Here is a 24,412-nt window from a genome sequence, read left to right as displayed (position 1 = left end):
AGCAAACGTCTGTGTCTTCTGTGGCCTCGCCTTCACCTTTTACCCCCCTGGATGCTGCGCCCACAAACCAATGGTGCTGAATACAGTATTTCAATTGACTCTTGGAGAACAATACATGCAGGTAATTTTTAAATGCCTTTTATTACTCTCCCTGCCCTCTTCTGTTGCTTTTAGTAATGATATTTGTGGGGGAAATGACTGAATGAACACACATTTTATATCACCTGGAAAGCAGCTATAGCTTAGAAATAAGGTTAATTTTAAAGGAATCATCACCTCCATCCTAATTGCTAATGTGCAAATTCACACAAAGCATACCTTGCATTTTTATATGCACTGTTAAAAGATAAAACTTCAGCTGTAGTGACCCTCCGAACTGAGCAATCTGTATATTATAGCTCTAGGTGCTTTTGTTCAGTTCAGAAGGATGACAGCGGAAGAAGTAAAGACTTCTGGCAGGTCTTGTGCTAGAAAGGAGTGGCAACTGACTCTGTTTGCAGATGCTAAATATTGCTCCAGGAGAAAATACATGGAGTGTTAATAGAGTCTTTCCATTTTCCACATGCAATGACCTTTTAAACTAGCAGGAGTTATATGAAGCAGAAGTTGTGAACATCCTTTTTGTGTGTGTTGCAGCTAAACCAATAGTACAGAGAACATTTTTAGTGGAGAAAAAAATAGCTTCATTTTTGGACGATATTGGAACTTCTCTTGTATTGAAAAGAAAAGGGGGGAGGCACTTGAGCAGACCATCATTTGCTATATAGAACATGAGTGGATGCCATCTTGTTAAATGGCTGCCTTTATGTTATGGTGGAGAATTCTCTCTTCTTCTGGATAATATAGAAGCATAATCTGAATACATAATAATAGGATTTTGAGATCAACAGAGATCAAGAATGGTTCTAATAACACTGAATATTGGGTAGTGCCAACATTATCTGAATGAATAATAACAATAATAACATTCAATACATATACCACCCTTCAGGACAACTTAACACCCGCTCAGAGCAATTTACAAAGTGTATTGTTATTATCCTCATGACAATCACCCTGTGAGGTGGGTGGGGCTGAGAGAGCTCCAAGAAGCTGTGACTGAAGTCAGCTAGCTGGCTTCAAGCAGAGGAGTGGGGAATCAAACCTGAGTCTCCAGATTAGAGTCCTGCCACTCTTACCTACTACACCAAAGTGGCTCTCATGAAGACATGAAAGACCAAATATACACAAACTAAGTTTTACACTTGGCTGATGTACATCAGCGATGTATCATTTCTTTAAACTGCCATTTCTTGCTAAAAGGTAGACCCTAAGAGTTACTAGCATTTTGTGCAATCACATTCAGACTCCAGATTTAGATGTGTTTATCTCAGTTTACACATCCAAAAAAGTGCTGAATAGTATTAAGCCTTATCTCAATTTCCTCACACAATGCTCAACCTTCTAGGGCTTGGTTGATACTGGGCATCCTGTCCCCTGTGCACCCAGATGCACAAGCCAATGATGCCTGACATATGAACAGACCTTCATCCATAGATTCCTCAGTTTTCTTGCCAGGTATCCTTACCTAAGGTGTAGCAACCCACGCTACTTCTGCCATTCTTAATTATGGCCTCATTAGTCACAAAGGCCTAATTGTAATCTACCAAAATGTATGATTCAAGTGATTTCCCCCCCCCCACCCTTTTACAGGCTATTTTATAGGGAGCCGCCAAAATTCCACCTCATAAGATGACCAGGTAGTCCACATACTAAAAATAAGTAGGCCATCTAACAACAACAACAACATTCAATTTATATACTGCCCTTCAGGACAACTTAATGCCCACTCAGAACAGTTTACAAAGTATGTTATTATTATCCCCACAACAAAACACCCTGTGTGGTGGGTGGGGCTGAGAGAGCTCCAGAGAACTGTGACTAGCTCAAGGTCACCCAGCTGTCTTCAAGTGGAGGAGTGAGGAATCAAACCCGGCTCTCCATGCTGAATGCCTTCTTCAGAGAGGTAGGCATGGTAAATTAACTGGACTACAGAGCTGAAATTATACATAAGCTAAGTAAACTTCTGTTTATAGAAGGCTTAAGAAGCACCAGCCATAGCTCAATAATGCCACAGTCTCTATTTAACAAAAGGTTTGCCTGTTTAGACCTAGGAAATTGAATCATCAGAGGTTTGCATACATCGTTTCTGAAAATTCAACAGTGATAATTTGTCTGATGGTTGTAGATGAGTCATAATGCAGCAGTTCCAGCTGGAAGTGAAGCTGCTATAAGCTAGGTGTTGTTGACTGCTCCCCCAGTGGAGGAAGAGCCATGGCGCGATCTTCCCTGCCATCTGGGGAGGGGCGGAGCAAAAAACATATAAGGCAGCTCCGCCCCAGCATTCCCCAGCAGTTGCCTTGTGCTCAGACAAGGGGAGATACACAGTTGCAGCTCTCTTCCAAGTACTCCCTGAGGCTTGCAGCGGCAAGGTGGTGGTCGGGAGAGTCGGCAGCCGAGCGAGCGATGGGGAAGAGGCGGTGTGGAGCACAGCTGCGCCGCGAGTACAGCAGCCAATCAAGGTGCAGCGGTGCGATGGCATGAACAAAGAGCGAGAGCACAGCGGGGGACGGCGGCTCTTAGCTAAGGCCCTCTTCAGAGGGCTTGTGGGGCTGTGGCCGCCAGCGCCCTACAGAGCAAGGGGGAGACAGCATTTAGGGTTTTGTTGGTCTCATGCCACTGGCATGCTACTAAGCAGGGAAAGTGAGGCTGTTGCCCCTTCCTCATCCTTCCCACTCTTCCTCCTGTAGGCTTTGTTGGTTATTGTCACACCCCGGGTTGGGCCTGGGCTTGCCTGGGTTTGGGGTGGGTACTGGGTAATAGGGCTCTGAGGGCAATAGGTGTTGGGAACAGTAGGAGTTATTAAACCCCTTTTCTAGATGCAGCCTGGTTGAGTTCCTGGCCACTGGGTGCTTGGGTGGCCCCATTCTTTGCTTCCCCTGGGGCTTAATCCTGGCGTAGGGCCCTGCTAATTGGCCATTTGGTTTACAGGCTCACATTCAGGTGTAGTGGCCATTTTGAGCCACACTCTGGGCAGCCATTTTGGCCCTCCTCAGGGCAGCCATTTTGGTGCCTCCCTCAGGGTGGCCATTTTGTGGGAGTTTGCTGGGCACATGGTGCAACTATTTTCCAAGTAGGATGCTTTAGTTTGATTCCTTGAGCCTACTTTGGTTCTGATTGTGGGACAGCATGCCTCCAAAGAAGGGTGGGGGTAAGTCTAAAGGGAAGCAGCCAGCCAAGAGGCCGGCACCCCAAACTGCTGCACATGCTTCCTCATCATCAGAAGAGGATGACACTACTGGCATGCAGGAGATCCTTGCATGCATAGCTGCACTCGAGCAGGCCAGAGGGGCCCAGGGTCCTGGGCCTGTTAGAGCTAAAAGTCAGAGAGTGATTAAGACAACATCTAAGGCCACATTTCAATGTGAGATTCTCGCCTGTCTCTCTGCTTTAGAAGGAACCCCTGGTGCAGGTGGCAGTGGAGGGGGTGCAGTTCCAGCGGTTGAGGGCACTGCTGCGACTGTGTAGCCTGACGTACCAGATGTGATGGCTGAATCCTGCCCGGTAGCTGTGGCTGTGGACCCAGTTGAAGGGGAAGGTAAGACTACTGCACCACATATGCCTGGCCTTGGGGGCCTTGGGGTCTAGCTGCACCACCTACCCCTACAGGCACCTCTCATTCAGCTGGTTTGCAACCTAGCACATCTCAAGGCAGGGGTCAGTCTGGTTAATGGCCTTTTGGCCTCAGCAAACATTCCTCAGCCAGTATGGGGGGAGGGTGCTTAGTAGTCCACACACTGCCACCATGTGATGGGCAGGTGATGGGCAGTTCCCAGCAGCCTCTGTGGCACCTCGGCAGGCCTTTCTGTGCACCCCTTGGGCTGTTTCTATGTATGGCCCATCCTTTTATAGTTCAGTCCCCTTTAACGCCTTGCCCTTTGGGGATGTGGCACTTGCTTTGGGTGACCACGTCATGCAGGCCACTAGAGATAAGATCTTATGGGGTGAATATGTTGACGTCTTTACCCTTCTCTTCAGAGATCTGGAGAAGAAGGATAAAGATGAGATGGATGAAAGGGATAAAGAGAGGCTGAAACATAGAAAGGTTGACAGGACCTGGGTTAATTAGCTGCCCAGTTTCTTGATATATGCGGGGGATATAGCCAGGGCTCAGTCTTGGAGGGTGGCTTCATTGTTACAGTACCTTGATATAATATATAAGGGATACAATGACTTTACCAGGGCTGCATGGCTCCAGTATGATGAGGAATTTTGGATGAGGGCGACCCTCAATCCTAATATGCCCTGGGATTGTATTCACCAGCAACTGTGGTTGCAGGTGATCTCACCAGCTAAACCCAATATGGGTGATCGTTCGGACAGTGGTCATCTAGTTCATAGGTCAAACATCAGCAACAACACCTGCACCGCTGCAGGGCAGCCGGTTCAACCCCGGCAGCTCTGTTGGGAATTCACTTACCAGGGAGTGTGTAATAGAAAATTTTGTAAACTCGGACACGAGTGCCCAATTTGTGGGGGCTCCCACACCTTTACGCATGTAAATGCCAGAAGCCAGGCAGTAAACATGGTAGAAGGAGGGGGGGCAACCAGCAGCAGCAGGCTGGAAAAGGGTCCCAGCCCCATAAATCTGAGGGCACTTAGGTGGCTGCTGGCCACTTACCCTAGGCGGGAGGATGCCTGGTATCTCTTGGACGGCTTTACAGAAGGGTTTCACATCCCATTTCAGGGCCCCAGGACCCCTTTCAGGTCAGCTAACTTACACTCAGTCGTTGGCATGGAAGGGATAGTGAGGGAAAAGTTGGCTAAAGAATGTGCAGAGGGCAGAGTGTTGGGCCCATTCCTACCCTCCGCCCCATTCCAAATTTGCGGGTCTCCCCACTGGGGGTGGTGCCCAAAAAGACGGCGGGTGAGTTTAGAATTATTTACCACTTCTCTTACCCAAGGGGGAATTCTGTCAATGATGCCATCCCTGCGCACCTGTGCTCTGTACAGTACTCCTCCTTTGATTAGGTGGTTAAGGTTGTGTGTCGATGTGGGGTCAGTGCAGAGATGGCCAAATGCGGCATTAAGTTGGCATTTCGTCTTCTTCCAGATCATCTCGAGGATTGTGAGCAGTTAGGTTTCTCTTTTGAAGGGTAGTTTTACATGGATAGGGCCCTCCCCATGGGCTGTTCCATTTCCCGTGCTGCCTTTGAACGCTTTAGCTCTTTTCTTGAGTGGGCACTGCATCACCGGCTTCAAAGCCATGACATGCTGCACTATCTTGATGACTTCCTTTTCATGGGGCCCACGGGAACTGGACAAGGTGCCAGGCTTCTGGAGGGGTTTGTTAGTTTAGCTAGGGAACTGGGGGTCCCTTTGGCCCACGAGAAGACTGAGGGTCCTTCCACTGTCTTGACCTTCTTGGGGACTGAACTTGATACTGTGCGGCAAATGTCGCATTTGCCTCATGACAAGCTATTGGACCTGCATGCTCATCTGGCATCCTTTTGGGGGCAGAGTAAAGTCTCCCTTTTGGAGCTCCAGCAGCTGGTAGGTTACTTAAACTTTGCATGTAGTGGCACCTGGGCGAGCATTATTGCGATGCCTTTGCGATGCAATGGGAACCTTTCAGCTTCCCCATCACAGATTTAGGGTCAATAGGGGCATGCCGGAGGACTTGGAAGTTTTGGAGTGTTTTCTTGGTTCGTTTAATGGTGTAACCTTTTGGAGGGAGGACTTGCTGTGCGAAGCAGAGCTCCAGGTTGCCACTGATGCCTCAGGATCCACTGGTTTTGGAGCATACTTCCGAGGCCACTGGTGTACTGAGCAATGGCCCATTGATTGGGTTGAAGGGGGTCTGAATAGGGACCTCACCTTTTTAGAATTATTCCCAATCTTAGTGGCAGTTTACCTGTGGGGCGGTGACATGGTGAATCACACAGTGCATTTCTGGTGTGACAACCAGGCTGTAGTATAGGTTGTTAACTCCCTCTCATCCAAGACTCCCTTAGTCATGTGATTGGTTCGGCTGCTTACGCTCCATTGTTTGACATTGAACATTTTGTTCATGACCAAGCATGTCCCGGGTCTCGAAAATAGTGTGGTGGATGCTCTGTCTCACCTGCTGATGGAGCATTTTCAGGAGCTTTTCCCTGGGGCCAACTATCAGTCAGCCTGAATGCCTCCAGAGCTGTGGGATCTTTGAAGGTGAAGGCATACAGGGCTATTCACCTAGCCATGGCACCCAGCACTCAGACGGCATACGACTGGATGGTACACCAGTTTGTTGGGTTTAGGCATGAGGCTGGACTGCAGCAGGCTTGGCCAGTTCCTGTGGAACACCTGATGCAGTTTTGTGTAAACCAGAGAGGTAAGGGATTAGCAGTTAAGTCTTTTAGAGGGCAACTGGCAGCACCTGCATTTGCCAGCAAAGCCCGTGGACATCCTGAATACATGGGAGATTTCAGGATTTGGAAAATGCTGGAGGGCTGGTCTCGGGAGGCTGCCCCCCACCAAGATCAGAGGCAGCCCATTTCCCCTGCAGTCCTTCATGGGCTAAAGTCTGTCTGGAGCAAAGTTTGTAGCTCCCCATTTGAAGAGACTCTTTTTCATGCTGCTTCTTTGATTGCAGATTTTGGTGCCTTGCGGGTGAGTGAATTAGTCACCAATTCCCACAGGGATGCATTGGGGAGGGCCTTATTGGCGCAGGATATTAATTTTGCAGGAGACAAAGTCATTCCTAAGCTATGATGGTCTAAAACTGACCAAAAGCAGAAGGGGGCGGTAATTGAACTTGGCCCCAGTGCAAATGAGGAGTTATGTCCTGTGCAGGCACTGAATTGTTATGTACAGGCCCGTGTTGATGGCGCCAGGGTGCTTTTTCATCACAGCGATGGGTCACCGCATACCAAGTATCAATTTTGGGCAGTGACCAGTCATGCGCTGTCAAAATTAGGTTTGTCAGGAGTAAAGTTTGGAACCCATCCCTTTAGGATTGGGGCTGCATTTATGGCAGTGGCAATGGGTTACCCCGGGCCTGCCATTCAGAGGATGGGCAGATGGCAGTCCTCCACATACCATTCCTACATACGCCCTTTGCCTGGGTTGTAACCTCTTCTGATTCTGTTTTCTTGTAGGAGCTGTGTTTCACCGGGAGAGGCTGAAGATCCTCATCTGCGGTCAAAGCATGGTTTTCTGGGCTGCCCATCAGGCTAAGAGAATACAGATCGGGTCCCAGCTTGGTTTAAGTGATCGGGCTATGGTGGAATGGCAGGGGCACAGACACCTCAGATGGCCTATCCTCTTGCCACTCTTGTTCAAGGGGAGGAGCAGTTCTCCACCTCAGGTGCTGGTTATACACCTCAGCAGTAATGATCTAGGCCTGGTGCAAGGAAGGGCTCTGTCCATTCAAGCACAGGCAGATTTGCAATGCATTGGCCAACAGTGGCCAGGAATCTTGATTGTGTGGTCAGCAATGCTTCCGCGCCATGTGTGGTGGGAAGGCAGGGACCCAGCTGCCATGGAGTGGGCTATGCGCAAGGCCAATAGAGCTGTTTTGAGCCTTGAAGGGCGGGCTCGGGATTTATCTCCCCCATCCACAAATACGGGCCCAATTTGCTGACCTCTACAGAGGGGATGGGATTCACCTTTCAGTGAAGGGCAACAACATTTTTCTTAATGATCTGTGGCAATGGCTCAGGTTAGTAGTAGACCACCTGTGGGGTGCAAGGGCCTAAGCAGAGGCTTGGCCCTAGTAGTGGCAGGATAGGGTTTGGGAGAAATGAGCAGGCCGGAGAGCAGCCATTGGCACATCCCCATTTGAGGGGGAATGAGGGGTCTGTCAGGTTCACTGGTATTGTTTGACGGCTGCCAGCTGAGAGGGCAGACTGCCACATGGGTCCTCCTGTACAAGTACAGCCCTTGACGTTTGATAGCAGGGGGGTTAATAGGCTTGGTTGAGGTTCCACACTCCTGGTCGGCTAGGTCCCAGCCATGTCTTTGGATGGCTCGGGCCTGGGGCAGAGGGGCTCACCCAGACAGGTCAAGGCGGAGGTTCAGGGACCCCAGGGCTTGACCTGCACTGCTAGTTAGGCCCTTGCCGTGTTATATTTAATGTCCCATTGTTGCCAGAATAAAATTGGCCCTTAGTTCCCAATATCCATGTCCGTGTCTTCATTCCATCTGGGGGGGCAATAGGAATAGAACCATTTTTATTAGTAGTACACAGAGCTCAAATAAAAGACAATGTTATGAACATTGCTGGATATAATATAAACAAGATCCAGAGGAGTCAGCCATGTTAGTCTGAAGTCACAAAATAGTAGAGTCCAGTAGCACTGTAGCATAAGCTTTCGAGAAACACAGCTCTATTCATCAGATGCATCAGATGAACCACAGTATTCTTTGTCAGACTAAGAGAACTGTGGTGTGAAGGCATTTCTCTGGAAGAAACTTCTGATCACCTAAAAGTTTCTAGATTTTAAAGAGTGTTTGATGGCTGGAAGTTAACAAAGTTAGACATTTTGTATTATAAATAAGCATATTTTCCAATGTCCAGTTTTTTAAAGTAAATATTTTATTTAAAAAGAAAAGATATAACAATAAAAAGTGCATAGAAATTTATACAAACACTACATTTGAATTTAATTTAAGTTACTAGAAAGATATATTCAGAATATATAACAGCACAACTACATTTATAATACCCAAACTTTAATATCAATAATTTTTAATTAGTCATTTCTCCTGTGTTTTATCTTTGTAACATAATTATAACAACATTAATAATAATAACATTCAATTTATATACCACCCTTCAGGATGACTTAACATCCACTCAGAGTGGTTTACAAAGTAAGTTATTATTATCCTCACAACAAAACACCCTGTGAGGTGGATGGGGCTGAGAGAGCTAGAAGTTGTGTCTGACCCAAGGTTACCCAGCTGGCTTCAAGTGAAGGAGTGAGGAATCAAACCCAATTCTCCAGAGTCCCACGCTCTTAACCACTACAGCAAACTGGCTTACCTTAATTTATCTTAGTTTTAACCTAAATAATCAAAGAAATCCTTAAATTTTTTCCAGAATTCCACTATTGGTCTGTTGTGCACATAGGAAGTTAATTTAGCCATTGATTCATATTCGTACATCTTGTCTGTTCACTCAGGCATGTTATTTTGAATTATGAGTGTCCATTTGAATTGTGAGTAAAGTAGGTGAAATTTGTGTTATCAGCTTCATTTTTGGATCGTATGTGCCATAGTTTATCAAATGTTTTGCAATGAGTCCATAGTTGCAGGATTTCTATGAAACTATAATTTCTTCAGATTGCTATCTTCTGCAAGGTTGGCAGATCATTTAGTGATGTCATGTTCTCTTAAATTATTGACCTTTATAAAAAAGCCGCAAGATACTGACCCCAGTTTCCTAACCCACAGAAAGAAGGAAACAAACTGTATTTTTCTACCTAAACTCACCTTCATCCAAAGCTCACAGTCCTTTTTCAAATAGCTGAAACAAATATTCAAGGAGGAGATATGCCTCTGTCATTTACACGGCATGATAGCTTGTGTAAACCTGATGATACTGTATCGAACGCGGATATCAAATCACCATCTGCTTCATCTAACTCCAGAAAATCAGTAACTATGGCAACTTGTCTTTCCATATCACCTCTCGTCAGAGTTTTACTTAATGCAGTTTTTTAGAATCTCTTGGTTTGGTGTAGAAGTTCTCTTTGGCTGATAGTAGCAGGAACTGTTTCTTGAGGAACTGAGTTTCACCATCTTGTATTACAAGCTTCACAGGTTGGTTTTGCTTTTCTATCTCCCTTCACAGGCTGATCCAGTAACTATTAAAGACAAAGTCAACCTTATATAAGGTCTGAAAGTTGGTAGCATTTTCCAGATCTTATCAAATAGCTTTCCAAAAGTTGAAATGTTGCTGCATTGCACTTTTCAGACCTGATACATGAAAGAGCCAAGAATCAAATTTTGGTGTTACTTTTCAGGCATAAATTATACTATGAAGACTGTTGAACTTTCTTCAGCTTTCCTAACAGAACTGACTTGGCTGGTTTACTAGTGATCTGAAGCAAATAATGCAGTAGTTGAAAGAAAGAAGATCATACTTTAGTAAGATTCCAAGTGATAGTCTTCATCTTTATGCGCAAGAGCCTTTTGCACCCCCCCTCAATAAGGTGAAGGACCATACCTCCCCTCAAGCCATCAGGCCACAACTTGCCTGGGTGCTGCCATGCCCTGTGAGACAAGGTCAACACCACGCGGCGAATGACCAGCATGTGATGTGGAGAACTGCACCTCCCCTCAACCATCAGGTCACTACTTGCCTGGGTGCTGCAAGCCTGTGTGAGCCTGTAAGGAAAGGGCCACCTCTCCTCAACCATCAGGCCACTTCTTGCCTGGGCACTGCAACCCTGTGTGAGCCTGAAAGGATAGGGCCATGCCCTGTGAGCCAAGGTCATTACCACACAGTGAATGACCAGCACGTGAGCTGGCAGATTGCACCTAGAGGCCCTGTCATTCTACAGTGGCCCATCAGCGAAGCCCAAGCTGGGACCCAATCAGCATCCTCTTGACCTGATGGGCCACCCAGAAAATCATGCTGTGTCCACATATGAGGATTCAACACCTCTTGCAGCAAACCCCAGCACCTAAAAAGAAAGGAACAATTAGACACATTTCTTTAAAGCGTCAGCAGGGGTGCACGTATGCTCAATACACTGCCTACTATCACCGGCCCACTCTTTGGATTGTCAACACAGGATAGCCCATTGGAGATGCTGTGAAGGCTGCCCCAAAACCAAATGTGTGGGTGCTGAACTTGACACTCACCAGGCCTAAGTTGACTAAGGCCCTTTCTGTCACTGTCCAAAATTGGTATTGGGTGAGGGGTGCCCCATCACTGTGCTGGAACCGATTTCCATCACCACTGCCCCTGGCTTTCAAATATAGGCGTAGGGCCTAGATAGAGCACAGCTCGGACTCATTGCAAGGGCCCACCTGAACAACTGTGTCCCTACTGCCACTGATCCATCTTGGACTGCCTAATATGGAGTCACTGAATCAGCCTCAAACTTCAGGTCATGTGCCCTCAGTGCATACCCAAAAAGATGTGTGAGGGATTGGGCCACCAGCTCACTCCTCTAAGAGCTCCGCAGAAGGCCATCGGTGACATTACATGATGATGAAATAGTGCAGACTCATATTCTGATAGGCACATCTTTTTCCAAACAGAGCCTAAACCCTGGCTGCAGGTTGGAGTGAGCCTGTAAGGAAAGGTCCACACCCTATGAACCAAGGTCATACGACCCAGGTGAAAGAATTGAATATGAAATAGAGGCTGCTCCTCCCTTCCAGTTCACGAGGCCACCCTACCTGTGCATGCAAGTCTGTATGAGCCTATATTGGAAGGGCCATGGCCCACAGCCCAGGTTATTACTACCCATGTGAATGCCAGTATGTGAGGCAGAGGACTGCTCCTCTCCTTAAGCACACTGGGCCACCTTGCCTATACATTCACGGCTGAGGGGCCTCTAACGGAAGGGCTGTGCCCTTGGGAATTCCAGCTCATTACCCCCAGGTGAATGACCAGGAGTGAGGTAAAGATCCCCATGTCCCATCAAACAGAAGTAACAACTGGCCAGCATGTTCCTTGTGGCTAAGTGCAGAGTCAACCAGACACTTCCTTAAGAGCTTTGGTCATCACTGCACAAATGCTCAAGATCTAACTCTCATGCCAACCACTAATGTCATGCGGCCCCCAGAAAATGCCAAGGCCAACATCAAACTGGGAGGTTTACTGGTAAACCTAAAGGTGCATAAGCTGCCTGATGGCCACCACTGGATACAAGGCAAGCCCCTTAATTTTCCACACAACCCTCATAACTGTGGGAGATATTCACTAGCCATAACTCCTAAAGACCAACCTATGCCCTAGCCTAGAGACTGCCGGCCACTTAGACATAGGCACACCACATGCTGGGGGCTATGTCATCTGGTTGCCAAACAACCACAGCCATCCCTGAAGGCATAGCTCAGAGGAAATCTGAGAGACAAGCTGCCCTGTTCCATCCGTAGGTGAGACTGGGTGTTGCCTTGAAATGACTTGGTGAAAGGGTTAGGTATGGGCACCACTGCCTAATTGTCCATGTGAAGGTGGCTGAGGGGTTATCTAGTTCCCTCCCCCACACCAACTGCCAGGAGGATTGGAAAATTCCAAGCATATGTGTTCTATAGTAAGACCCCCATTCTGACTGGTCAATGGGCCACTGCTCAGCCCATCAGTGCCCCTGAACTAAACCCAGAGCCATTGGGCCCCAAGGCAGCAGAAACTCCAAGGAAACTCCACTTCTAGGTGCCACCACCCTAGAAAGGCTTGGTGCCCAGCCAGCTGCTGGAGCTCCCATAAAGGAGGCCAGCTGGCAGCTGCCTGGTCCATGTGCAGTAAACCACCTTAAATCTAATTCAGTGGCTCCCTCCTCAGGTCCACCTCATCCTTCTCCTCCGCTTCCTGAAAAGGAGGGTTAACCCCCAACCTGTTGCTCCCTTTATGACTGTCCCTTTATAACTGAATCAAGTAATAACTCAGAGGCCAGACTATAAAACCCAAAGGCAAGACCCAAGACGATACAACCCAGGAGTCTAAACATGGGAGCCTGGAGACTGTCGCCTGACCCCAGGGGCTCCCACAGCCATGCAGTAGGGGCCAGCGGACTTACCTATCTGCTAGTCAGGTTCACTGTCACCCCAACATGACTAGGTAACAGCAGCCTAGGCCAGCTCTGCTACCAGCCGTCAATTGTGCTAAGGCTGTAAAACTGAGCAGGGGAAGGGGTTTAACATCAAAGTTCCTCATCAAAGGCTCCTAAGTAAGCTCAGTAGCTATGGGATAAAGGGCCAAGTCCTCTTGTGGATCGAAAACTGGCTAATTAATAGGAAACAGAGAGTGAGTATAAACGGGCACTTCTCACAGTGGAGGGTGGTGAGCAGTGGGGTGCCACAGGGGTCGGTATTGGGTCCAATGCTTTTTAACTTGTTTATTAATGATTTGGAATTGGGATTAAGCAGTGAAGTGGCTAAATTTGCAGATGACACGAAATTGTTCAGGGTGGTGAAAGCCAGAGAGGATTGTGAGGCACTCCAAAGGGATCTGTCGAGGCTAGAAGAGTGGGCATCCATGTGGCAAATGAGGTTCAATGTAGCCAAGTGCAAAGTAATGCACATTGGAACCAAAAATCCAAAATATAAATACAAGTTGATGGGGTCTGAACTGGCGGAGACTGACCAAGAGAGAGATCTTGGAGTCATGATAGATAACTCACTAAAAACGTCAGCACAGTGTGCGACTGCCATAAAAAAAGCTAATGCTATGCTAGGGGTTATTAGGAAAGGGATTGAAAACAAATCAGCCGGTATCATAATGCCTCTGTATAAATCGATGGTGAGGCCTCATTTGGAGTACTGTGTACAGTTCTGGTCGCCACACCTTAAAAAAGATATCATAGCACTGGAAAAAGTACAGAGAAGGGCAACTAAAATGATTAAAGGGTTGGAACACTTTCCCTATGAGGAAAGATTGAGGCGCTTGGGGCTCTTTAGCCTGGAGAAAAGACGACTGAGGGGAGACATGATAGAGGTTTACAAGATAATGCACGGGTTAGAGAAGGTAGAGAAAGATGTGTTTTTCTCCCTTTCTCACAATACAAGAACTCGTGGGCACTCTATGAAATTATTGAGCAGTCGGGTTAGAACAGATAGAAGAAAATACTACTTTACACAAAGGGTGATAAACACATGGAATTCGTTGCCACAGGAGGTGGTGGCAGCTACAAGCATTGCCAGCTTCAAGAGGGGACTGGACAAATATATGGAGCAGAGGTCCATCAGTGGCTATTAGCCACAGGAGATAGATGGTATTCTCTTTGTGGGGAGGTGGTGCTCTGTTGTCTTGGTGCTGGAAGGAAGGCAGTGGGAGGGCATCTGGTGTCCTGGCCTCACTGACAGTCCTTTAGATGGCACTGGATTTCTAGCCACTGTGTGTGACAGAATGTTGGACTGGATGGGCCACTGGCCTGATCCAACATGGCTTTGCTTATGTTCTTATGCTTAACAAGTAACCACCTTGAGCCTATAAATCCTTTCTAAGCCAATAGCAAAAATATGTGGAGCAATCTGCCCTTCAGATGACTGTAAGTCTCCCCTGGCCTCAGCCAGTCCTTCACTGCTTTTGCTGTAAGTACTCTCTCCAAATAGAGTGAAACATTTGGGGGGGGTGGAGCCTAGATAGGCTGGAGGCCTGCAGGGGCCTGGCTGTTTGCCCTTAGCAGAGCTACTACCTTTTTTTTTTTTTTTAGGGTGGCATGATGGAAATGTACAGTAATGTAATGTACTGTAGTAACACATACCCCCCAAATGGCAGCCCAAACACTGTGTAAGCTGCAGAGGCCTATAAAATGTCTTCCAGTGATAGGAGGCTAAGCAGGCCACAGGGTGACACACTCAAAATGGCCACCCCAGCACAGCATAAGCTGTAAAAGCCCCACCAAAATGGCCACCACTGCCAGGAAGCAGGAGGCAAATCAGACCAGGGTTGAATCCACATTACCTCTTTTTTCCCGGTTGTTCTCCACATGAAATCCGCATTTCAGAGTGCCGGTCACATTACCCAATCCTCTACACGCATCTCTCTCGGATTTCCATCGAATTACTAGTAGCGGTTTTCTTGCGGGAGTTTCACGATGGACGTGAACGCTTGCGAGCGCAATTTTCGCGCTCCTTTTTTAAACAGCCGTCAATCAAGTCTCCCCTTCCTTTCCTTGCGTTCCCATTGGCCGATTCCACCAGAGATGGCTCATGAGCGATTTCTCCTATATTTCCCCTTTATTTGCTTTCGTTGCTTGGTTCAGCAACATTCGATTTCTCAAAAGCCAAACTTTTTTCTCATTAACATCTTTTTAGTGGCCCAACCACCCGAATATCCTCTTCCCCCCCCTCCTCTTTTAATTTTTTTTTTTAAATTGATCTGTCATAGCGAAATTTCGTAGTGTGTTCCAGCGCAACAAAGATCACATTTAACTGCCGTCCTAACGCCTCCTGCCTCGGCCCATGTATACAGTGCTCTAGAATGATACCACAAACAAGTTTTTAAAATCAGCTGTGTTTCTTGTTCCTTGAGAAATGTCTCTTTTAATTTTTTTGCCTTTTTTAAAACTTAAGTCATCGTGACGCAGTGACGATTGATCAAAATAAAAAGCTTTGAAAGTCCAACCCGGAATTATTTTGTTGGAATGTTATTAAATCGTTTGGTCAGGGTGCGTCTCGTGGCTGGTGCCTGTCACGACCGAAGGTTGAGCACCACGGGGACACTTGGCTAGGGTGCCTTTTCTGGGCGCAATACTTTTTTTATTCCCACATAACAAAATATCGCTATTCCAAAGATTCATTAAAAAAAAAAATTAGAAAAAAAAAAGGATCAGAGAATCGAGGGAAGATTTACGTGCCGCACAGACAGAATAGGAATCAATTGTGTTCCTGGCAAAAATATTAGTAGATAAAGAAAGTTTGTCAATCTTGGATTAACGGGGGAAATGCTGTCCAAAAACATGCAGAAAACATTTTGAAAATCGAACACCTTTCTGTTGCTCTTAAAGAAACGCTTCTTATTTCTGGTGACCCAATTTTTTAGTTCCACATTGACATCCATGAACTTAAAATACATTCCCTTGAAATCTTATCTGTATTTCCATTCCTGTTTTGCTGTGAAATTTGGTGTTATGCCTGGGGACACAATGGAGAAAGCATTCTGAAGATACAGTGAATACAGACAGAATGCTAAATTTAAAGTTGTGATGTGGCGTTCTGTGGGTTCTTTGTGGTTCTTCGTGTTTGGAACCCATCTCAAACCTGTGTGCCAACCAGGCTGGAGACTACGACGTTTGGCCCCCCGATTGGAGTGATGAATGGGAAACCTAGGATATCAGCAGAATCATTCTGGACATCATATTCAAAGTGTCGTTCGGCATCCTCCACTTTTAAACAGCTCCTTTTGTTCCACGCCAGTAAAAGAAAAAACACATCTGGATATCCAGCACAGATAGGGGCCCGCCTGTAAATTCTGTTACTTGGCGTCACGTGTGGTTCATTTCCATCACACCCAATCTAAAACACTGGGGACTGATTGATTCAGCACTCCATTCAGAAAATCATGCATTCAATGCCAGTTTCACCCATTGATTTCATCTCCCACATTAATGGACTGTGCTTTTGAGAGGGAAGAACGGGTAACACCAGGAGCGGCACATTCCAGACGAATCAGAATTGGTATTTTTGTATTACGCTGTGCCAACAAATTTCAGCTTGATGTCTCCATGTGATGTGGTGGAACAACCAGTTTCTTGGGCCATTTAAAGTGCAGGTCATATCACATTATTTCTCAACATCAGCAATTTAGAGCCCAATTATGCCATTGGGGTGATGCTCCTTAAATTGTCAGTGCTTCCCTCGTCTGGAAAACTGAGTCTGGTGACATGATGACAGGGGGGATGCTTGTGAGGTGCTTGTGGAACAGTGTAATCCACCATTTGCCACTTATATACCATGTCCCAAAAAACCTACAATTGTGTCAAGTCAACTGTGGCAATCAGAATGTGACACATGAGACTAAACTTTGGCAGGTAAGGCTAATGAAGTTCGAGGTCACGATAAATACAAACACTTCACGTGTTTGCCGGGGATGCGGGAAATTAGAAAAAAGGGGGTGCAGAGAAAACCTATGATGATGTGGGACATTGCACCAACAGGGGGTGGGCATTGATTGTTATTTGGGAAATCTAGTGGACAGTCCAGAAAGCCATTACACCTATCTTATTGATGCATAGACATGGACCACGTACAGAGAAAATATCACTGTGACATCATGGAAAATATTTTTTTAATTTAAGGAAAAAATTAAGCAAAAGAGAACCACAAAAAAAAATTTTTTTTTTAAATGAACAGCACAACAATAAACTGTGGGGGAAGGGGAAGAAAACTTGGGTAACTATATACAGTGGTGAGAACAATCAGGGTGCATCCCCAGAGGCAGAGGGACGATGTCTCCTTCTCTCACGGCGCTCCATCACATTGACTCGCCGCCCCAGGCGTGCTAGTCGGTCCTCCACGCTGCTCAACCTCTCTTGCACATTTGAGACTGAATTTGGGAAAGAAAAGTGTTTTTGAGAGACGGCACCCAAAAAAAGGGTGACAGCACCATTCAGAGCAAAAACTTACTGGATGATCCTAGCCTCTCCTCCATCCTCTCCATGGCCGTGAACAGATCTCCTATCCCTCTGCGTTGGGCTCTTCCTGGGGGAGCAGACCTTCTGCTGGTTGAGGGACCCTCCTCCGACCGTTCCAGTTGGCTTTCCTGTGCACTAGCTTCAGAAATGAAAGGAAGAAATCAAAATCTTGTAAAACGGTTTGGCCACAGCAGTCATAACATCCTGGCTGATCCACTGTGGCATCAACCTCCAGATTCTCTGATTTCATTTCAATGATTACAGAAAAATGGGAACTCTGTTATAGCACCAGCAAATAAAACATCGGAAAGCATTAATTTTTTTTTCTTGCTGTTACAAAGGAGATAAAAAAAGGCTGGCAATTATTTTTTTTCACAGCACACTTTTGAAATCGTGGAAAAGGCCGGTGGGTGGTGATGCTCCGTGCTTGGGGCACCACTGTCATATACAACTTCCCCTCCATCCATGGAAGTGTGGAAGCGAATGTGGTCCCACTCATCCATGGACACATTCTATGAAGGTTGATGGTCAAGTGCACGGTGTGGGAAAGCATCAGTTGCTGGTCTGCCTGATTTTAGGTGGGGAAGAATATATTAGGCAAATACATGCTTACCAGGGGGTGCCTGTTGTGATCCCTGTGCAGGGTCCTCAGAGGAAGCTTGCTCCCCAGCCACCTCAAGCGCCTCCTGCTCCTCGTCTGCTCTTGCCTCCCCCACGGCAGCGGTGGGAGCTCTACCACGGAGAAGGGCTGCAAAGTGAAGAAGAAATGTTGGCACACTCCATCAAACCATTGCAATCGGAACATTCATGACAAAAAGGTGCAACAAAGATAACACCAGCAACTGTGCACCGTGATGAACACAGCGGCTCGACACATGCCACATTCCCAAACTTGGGGTCCCTCACGCCGAGCAGAAAAAAAAAAGGTTTCTTTGTAGGAGAAAAAAAACCGCTATTGCAATAAAACGGCGTTGTGCGACGATTACGGGGGGGGGGAATGGAATCTCAGCTCTCCCCCCACCATCTAACTTTTTGCCTAGTTTCTCCACATTGACGTGCACTTAACAGCGTTGTTAATTTAAAATTAAATGCTTTTAAGAGGTTCTTACCAGCATGATGACGGGATTGCCAGCTTGGCCTTCCGGCGAGATCCCAGAGGTTCATCATGGACGCAAAGTACGGGGGCTTTCCACTCTGGCGAGGGATCCCCTGCCAGGCTTCCAGCGCCCCGTAGAAGTCCCCCTTCACCCTCTTGAACTTCGATCTGCACTGTTCGGGGGTCCTGCTGTGACCACGGGCACACATCTGCCTCGACAGCTTGTGAAATATAAGCTTCGTGGGCAGATGTGTGCTCCTCATTACACGCGCCGCTTTTCCGGAGCGTGCAACGAGGTCCAGCAGGGTCTCCACCTCTTCATCCCGCCAGAAGACTCCTTTTGCCGCTGCTGCCATACTTGTTCCTAAACGAAATACCGAAAATGTGCTGTTACATAAATAAGCATGCCCTCATAACGGCTCCATAAAGGCGCGGAAAAAAAGGCTGCTGATTGGACGCGCTTAAACAGGATGACCAATCGGTGTTGAGGATTTGATTTCGGCGCCAAATGCTGTTGAATGAACACTATGTTCTCCCACACTCATGGGAAGGCCCTTTCAGGCCAATAATTTTTATTTCTGCTACTTGAGTTCCAGTGAAGCATGAGAAAGCATTGTTAACAAGAACAGGGGTTGATTTCTTATCAACAAATTGGTTCACTTTTCACATCGCATTACAGTCCTTTTAACGAAACATCTTCCTGGCGTGCCAATGCATCCACGAAAATTCGTCATAGCGTTATTTTGTCACAGTAAAATTAATTAGGCAAAGGAACGGGTGGTGGCTACAGCGCATGCGCAATTAACGGCTTGGATTTCCGGCGGGAGAACAGTGCTTGGTCGACGGATCACAGTGCAGTGGACTGCCCTCCATTTGCTTTCTTGCAGACGTGGGGAGAGAAGAGCAACCGACACTCTGATCTGCGGACACCATCATAAACAATTGTTTTTTGAAAATGTCGGCCACTGCTCCTGCGGCTCCACGATCAGCGACATGGAGGGAAAAAGAGGTATTGGACCTCCTTTCTTTCTGGGGGGAGGACAAGATACAGGAAGCCCTTAGAAGCTCCCACAGGAACTTAGACAACTTTGAAAAAATTTCCAAAATGATGTCCTCGCGTGGTCATCGGCGCACTGCATTGGAATGCAGGAACAAAACAAAAAGTATGCGGTTGGAGTACAAGCGCGTCATGGCACACAATTCCACTTCTGGAAACGGCCCCATTACATGTCCTTTTTTTCGTGAGCTGGACAGTATTCTAAGAGGGGACGCAAGTGTTAAACCTAAACGGATAGCGCGAAGCATTTCTTTTGCCCAAGGACCCCCGCAGATAAGCGCCCCCAGGGAAGTGATGGAGGGATCGGAGGAACTCTTCTCGCACGACATGCAGACGATAGATGCTGCACCGCTGTGGTGCTCTTCTCCAAATCCCATGGCAGCACGTGAGTGATGGAGCGTTGATTATTCTAGTTCAGAGCTATGATTTTTCTTCCTTTTCACATTTCCCTGTCTATGAAATCGTAACACCTTTATTGATTTCACGTTTATAGCGCAGAACTCGTCATCATCCACCGATGCCAGTGAAGAGGATCTTGACCGCACCATAGATGGACTTGCTGACAAGGGTGAGCATTTTTTTGACAGGTTGCTCCAATGGTGGCCCACCCAAAAACAGTCCCTGGAAAGGCTGAAGACATCTCGAGAGTGGGAACGCCAAGATGAGAGTGCCTGTTTTAGGGGAAAAGAAGGGCACGACCTCAGGTTTGCAAGATATGGGAAAGTCTGTCAGTGATGGGATGGTTTGGAGGTCTGTCAGTTATGGGGATGATGTGACATCATCGGCCACACCGTGGAGGTTGTCTTAGACTTATGGTTTCAAATGGTCAACTGTTCACTCCTGCCCAGCCCATCCATGCAAGCAACACCACGGTTTATCCGTTCTATATTTACCAAAATGCATGGATGGAGTTGGCTTTGGATTCAAATATATTTTTGATCAGTCTCCTTTTCATTAATGGATGCCTGACTTGAACTCCAATCTCTACACTCGAAGCATATAAACCCAGTGCCCAGCTTCAGGGACAGATGAACACAGGAATATGAGACCGTGGACGGGTGCATGGACTGGTGCAATTTTCTGTGTGAGACATTCCGGTCCACTAAAAGGCTGAATAAGGGGTAGATGACAGAGGGCACATTCAAAATCTGTTTCAGGTTTTCAGGGCCACCTCTTTGTCGTTATAGTGGTGCAAAAAAAAACCAGACGTCCCATTACAGCTCCTATCATCTCTTATATATTGATAGTGGCACAGATACAAATAAGAAAAGAGGACAATGCAGAAGACAGTGCCTGCGAAGTGAATGTTTGAATTGTATTTATCTATATCACATCCCCGTGTTTTTCAAACAAATCACATTTAAAACCTATCAATTTTCAGAAAACGACACTACAGGTGCAAACGCAATGGAGGACGACGACAGTGATTCAGACCTTCCCCTGGGGCATCGTTCACGCTATAACACGGGTAAGCTTAGTTGATCTGCAGAATCTAAAAGAGTCCAGTTGCACCTATGAGAAGAGACAATTGCAGAGTGGCATAAGCTCTCCTGAATCATGTTATCTTTGTCTGACATATGAAACAGAGCATGGTCAAATATAGAGGGGGGGAGAGAAGTGGAGGAGAGAGCAGAGTCATCTTGGGAGGCCGGAGGGTGCCTCACAATCGTTCCTTTTATGTCACATGTCCAAAATCTCCATTCTTTGTGTGCGACTGTTGGCCTCCAAGGCAGTTGCCCTGTTAGTTTCTGTAAGCCCAACAGCAAGACCATAATATCCCCTTGGCGTGTGACCCTCCTATGGACACAGACCTACCTGCAAGATGAATTAAAAAAACAAAAATTTTGTTCCCAGAAGCCCACGCCAGGTGTCACCGAGCTCACCCAGACCCCACCTGGTGCAATAAAATCTGTCACCTGTTTCACTGTGAACAGCATGCATAGTCCCCATTCTGAACCAAATGGAACGTATGAAATTTTCATGTGTGTTGCAATTCATCGGCCACGCAGGGTGCATAGGTTAGAAAAAAAAAAATTTTGGGACAAACTACGGCTACCTTACAGTCTGCATTGGATTTTCCCAGAACAGTGTAGTGTTCTCCCACTGGTAGCTGAAATTTCCCATTTATCATGTGAGATTTTTGTCAATGTAATTTTTATCGCATTTGTTGGCTGGTTTCTCAGATCTGCAGCGCACATTGAACCGCACCTTGCACCCCTCAATTGATAATGCCAACACTGTTGATGTGATCTGCACTGACATGAATCACGGTTCCAAAAATTAATTCTGAGGGACACCCAGACACCGTCTTGGATCACCTATCCTCTTTAATGGTTGCTCCCACCACATATGTTCTGATGTTGTCAGGATTTCAAGGAAATTCTTGATTTGGCATAACATTGAAAATGGTCAGAATGTGCTCACTGTGGAACATTGCAAGAGCAACGTTGGTCAGCATTGGTGTAAAAGGCAGATCGGGACACAGCACGTCTCCTCGCTATCTAAAGCAGATAAATTGGTCTCTCTCACTAACGCAGTTTTAAACATAATAGCTTTGACTGCTGCCAGTATGTCCTCCATGTTATTTCTGCACAACCCATATGGCAAGTGGCATTGTAAAAGCCTTCCCGTTATGGAAAAACCTTGATGCTTGTGCATGCATGGTTATCAAAAAATGTGCAACACATTGGCCTCGGCGGGGGCGACGGGATGAACTAGGCCAAAATCTGTTATGTGGGTTTTGGAAGTCATGGGGAAGTGCCCAAACTATGAAGCCTGCTGCTGGCCAACCAAAAAACATGTTGCATCCTTTTCTTCAGGCTTAGATTTCTGAATAATGTCTGAGATGTTAACAATTTATTGATCTGTTGCTCTGACTTACATCCACAGCAGACGGGGCAGATAACAGATGCCTAGCAGAAGTTTCACCGGGAACAAGACTATTCCAACTAAGAAACAGGAGACGCAGAAACGCAGCACTCTATGGAGTAGCCGATGATATGATGCGCCGTTCTCGAGAGGAGCACAATGTCCAGGTTTCCCAATGGCGAACGGACAGAGAGATGCTGTGCAGTTGGAAGGCTGATGAGAACAAGATTCAGAGGGAATTCTTGGATCACACTAAAATGGAGAGTGAGAAGTTTGCCGAGGCCTGGAAACAGAACATTTCGGTGATGTCTGATGCTGTGAACACTTTGAAGTCATTGGGACAGATGCTCGCCCAACAGCGTCAAATCATCCCCCCAACACACGATTATGGGCAAACCGCCCTACCTGCCTCACAGGCAACCCCGAAGAAGGCAGCAGCGAGGCGTTCCTGTGTTGGCAAAGCCAGGGAGAGGCTGACGCTTTGAGGAGCTATGTTCTGCGTTGCCCTCCTTATTTGCCACATACCATGGTTTTTGGCAGCAAAATTCATTTGACAGATTCCATTGCACTGGTGACCCCTTAATGGTCTTTATCTATTGTATTTGAAATAAATGTGTGTTAAGGAGTTGTCGCCCCAGTCATGTATGTCTGTTTTAAAATTCTTAACTTTCTGGGATCAAATGGAATCATCAGGGTATAAGATGATGGCCAATCGTTTCCAATGTTGACTCCCTTTTTTTTTTTCAACGCAATCCCCAAAGTTTAGGAATATTTAACATCAGACAATACAATGAAATCACAGTAAGAATCACATTTGTGTTTCTTTGTGTAAGTGGCATCACTCATGTAGTGACCATTCTAAACAGCCTTCCTGCAAAAAGTGAAACACAGCAGTTACCAATCAAGTGGCGCTTCCCCCCCTCCCTGATTGCAACATGCGGCTAAGTTGTATCTTTGGGAGGAGCACTTGCAGTCCAAATTGGAAATTTGGGGGGGGGGGCGTATTCCAGACTTGGCCAAAAATACCATGACCAACTGTGAACGATGTATGCGGGGGACCACTCAGCTGTGTGGGAATGTATTGTCTGCATGTGCCAGGACTTGAATTCACATCCACCGCTTGTCTGACAGCACCCCAATAATCAATAGTCTTTTGAGTTCAGTTAACCAAATTTTTTTTTTATTTACACAGATTAGAGTTGCTGGTTGAGACCATTTATGTTCCCCTTGGTTTAGCAGCTTTTCGAAGCAGGTTAGCCGATGTCCATCACTTGCCGCACCGAGGGAGGCAACATCAACTTGTAGAATCTAGGCCCATATACTTGGCCAGGACATCCCTAACCACCTTTCCTTCGGCAAGATGCCTGTGATGGGTGGTCAACTCTTGTCCCTCTCCATGTGAAACAAGTATTGTCTCTGGGGCTGCTCCGCGGCCAGTGATGGGATGTCCCCGGCTTTCACAGAGGTTGTGCAAAACAACACATGCTGTCACCACAGCGATGACGTTGTGCTCCCTAACTTGGAGGCGGTGTGACAGACACCTCCACCTGGCCTTCAGTCTTCCAAAACAACATTCCACCACGTTCCTGGCTTGCGATAGGCGGGTGTCAAACATTTTCTGAGCTTGTGTGGTTGCCATTCTCCCGTAGGGCTTCATAAGCCACCTACGCATGGGGTAGGCTCCATCGGCAATGACCACCGGGGGTATTCTTACACCGTCCACCACCATGAAAGGGTTTCCCGGAATTAGTGAGCCACTATCCATGGCAACACAGAAGGCGGAGTGGGCGAACACGAAGGCATCGTGGTTCTTCCCACTCCACCCCACCTCGGCGTCCACAAATCTTCCGCGGTGATCAACTGTGCCTTGGAGCAGAATCGAGGAATAGTTCTTGCGGTTGCCGTACTGATCTGGGCGGCCTCCAGGAGCGCAGATCGGGATATGCGTTCCATCAATAGCTCCCACACAGTGCGGGAAACCCATTCTACGGAAACCGTCCATTATCTGGGAGAAAGAAAAAAGAAAGGAAAAAAAAAGTCATAGTGCTATCAGGC

General features: G+C 46.8%; 1 protein-coding gene across 1 annotated transcript; it reads left to right on the top strand.

Annotated features, from left to right (window-relative positions):
* The first annotated feature begins 19,222 nt into the window (after positions 1 to 19,222).
* Positions 19,223 to 22,977, top strand: LOC129336117 (uncharacterized). Its single transcript, XM_054989126.1, has 4 exons — positions 19,223 to 19,874; positions 19,983 to 20,057; positions 20,871 to 20,957; positions 22,379 to 22,977. The coding sequence occupies exons 1-4, from the start codon at positions 19,388 to 19,390 to the stop codon at positions 22,840 to 22,842; spliced, it is 1,113 nt and encodes a 370-aa protein (XP_054845101.1). The 5' UTR covers positions 19,223 to 19,387; the 3' UTR covers positions 22,843 to 22,977.
* The last annotated feature ends 1,435 nt before the right edge of the window (positions 22,978 to 24,412 follow it).

This window comes from Eublepharis macularius, chromosome 9 (genome assembly GCF_028583425.1).
Source record: "Eublepharis macularius isolate TG4126 chromosome 9, MPM_Emac_v1.0, whole genome shotgun sequence".
Lineage (NCBI taxonomy): Eukaryota > Metazoa > Chordata > Lepidosauria > Squamata > Eublepharidae > Eublepharis > Eublepharis macularius.
Note: the sequence above shows the minus strand (reverse complement) of the source record. Positions and strands in the feature narration are given on the sequence as shown.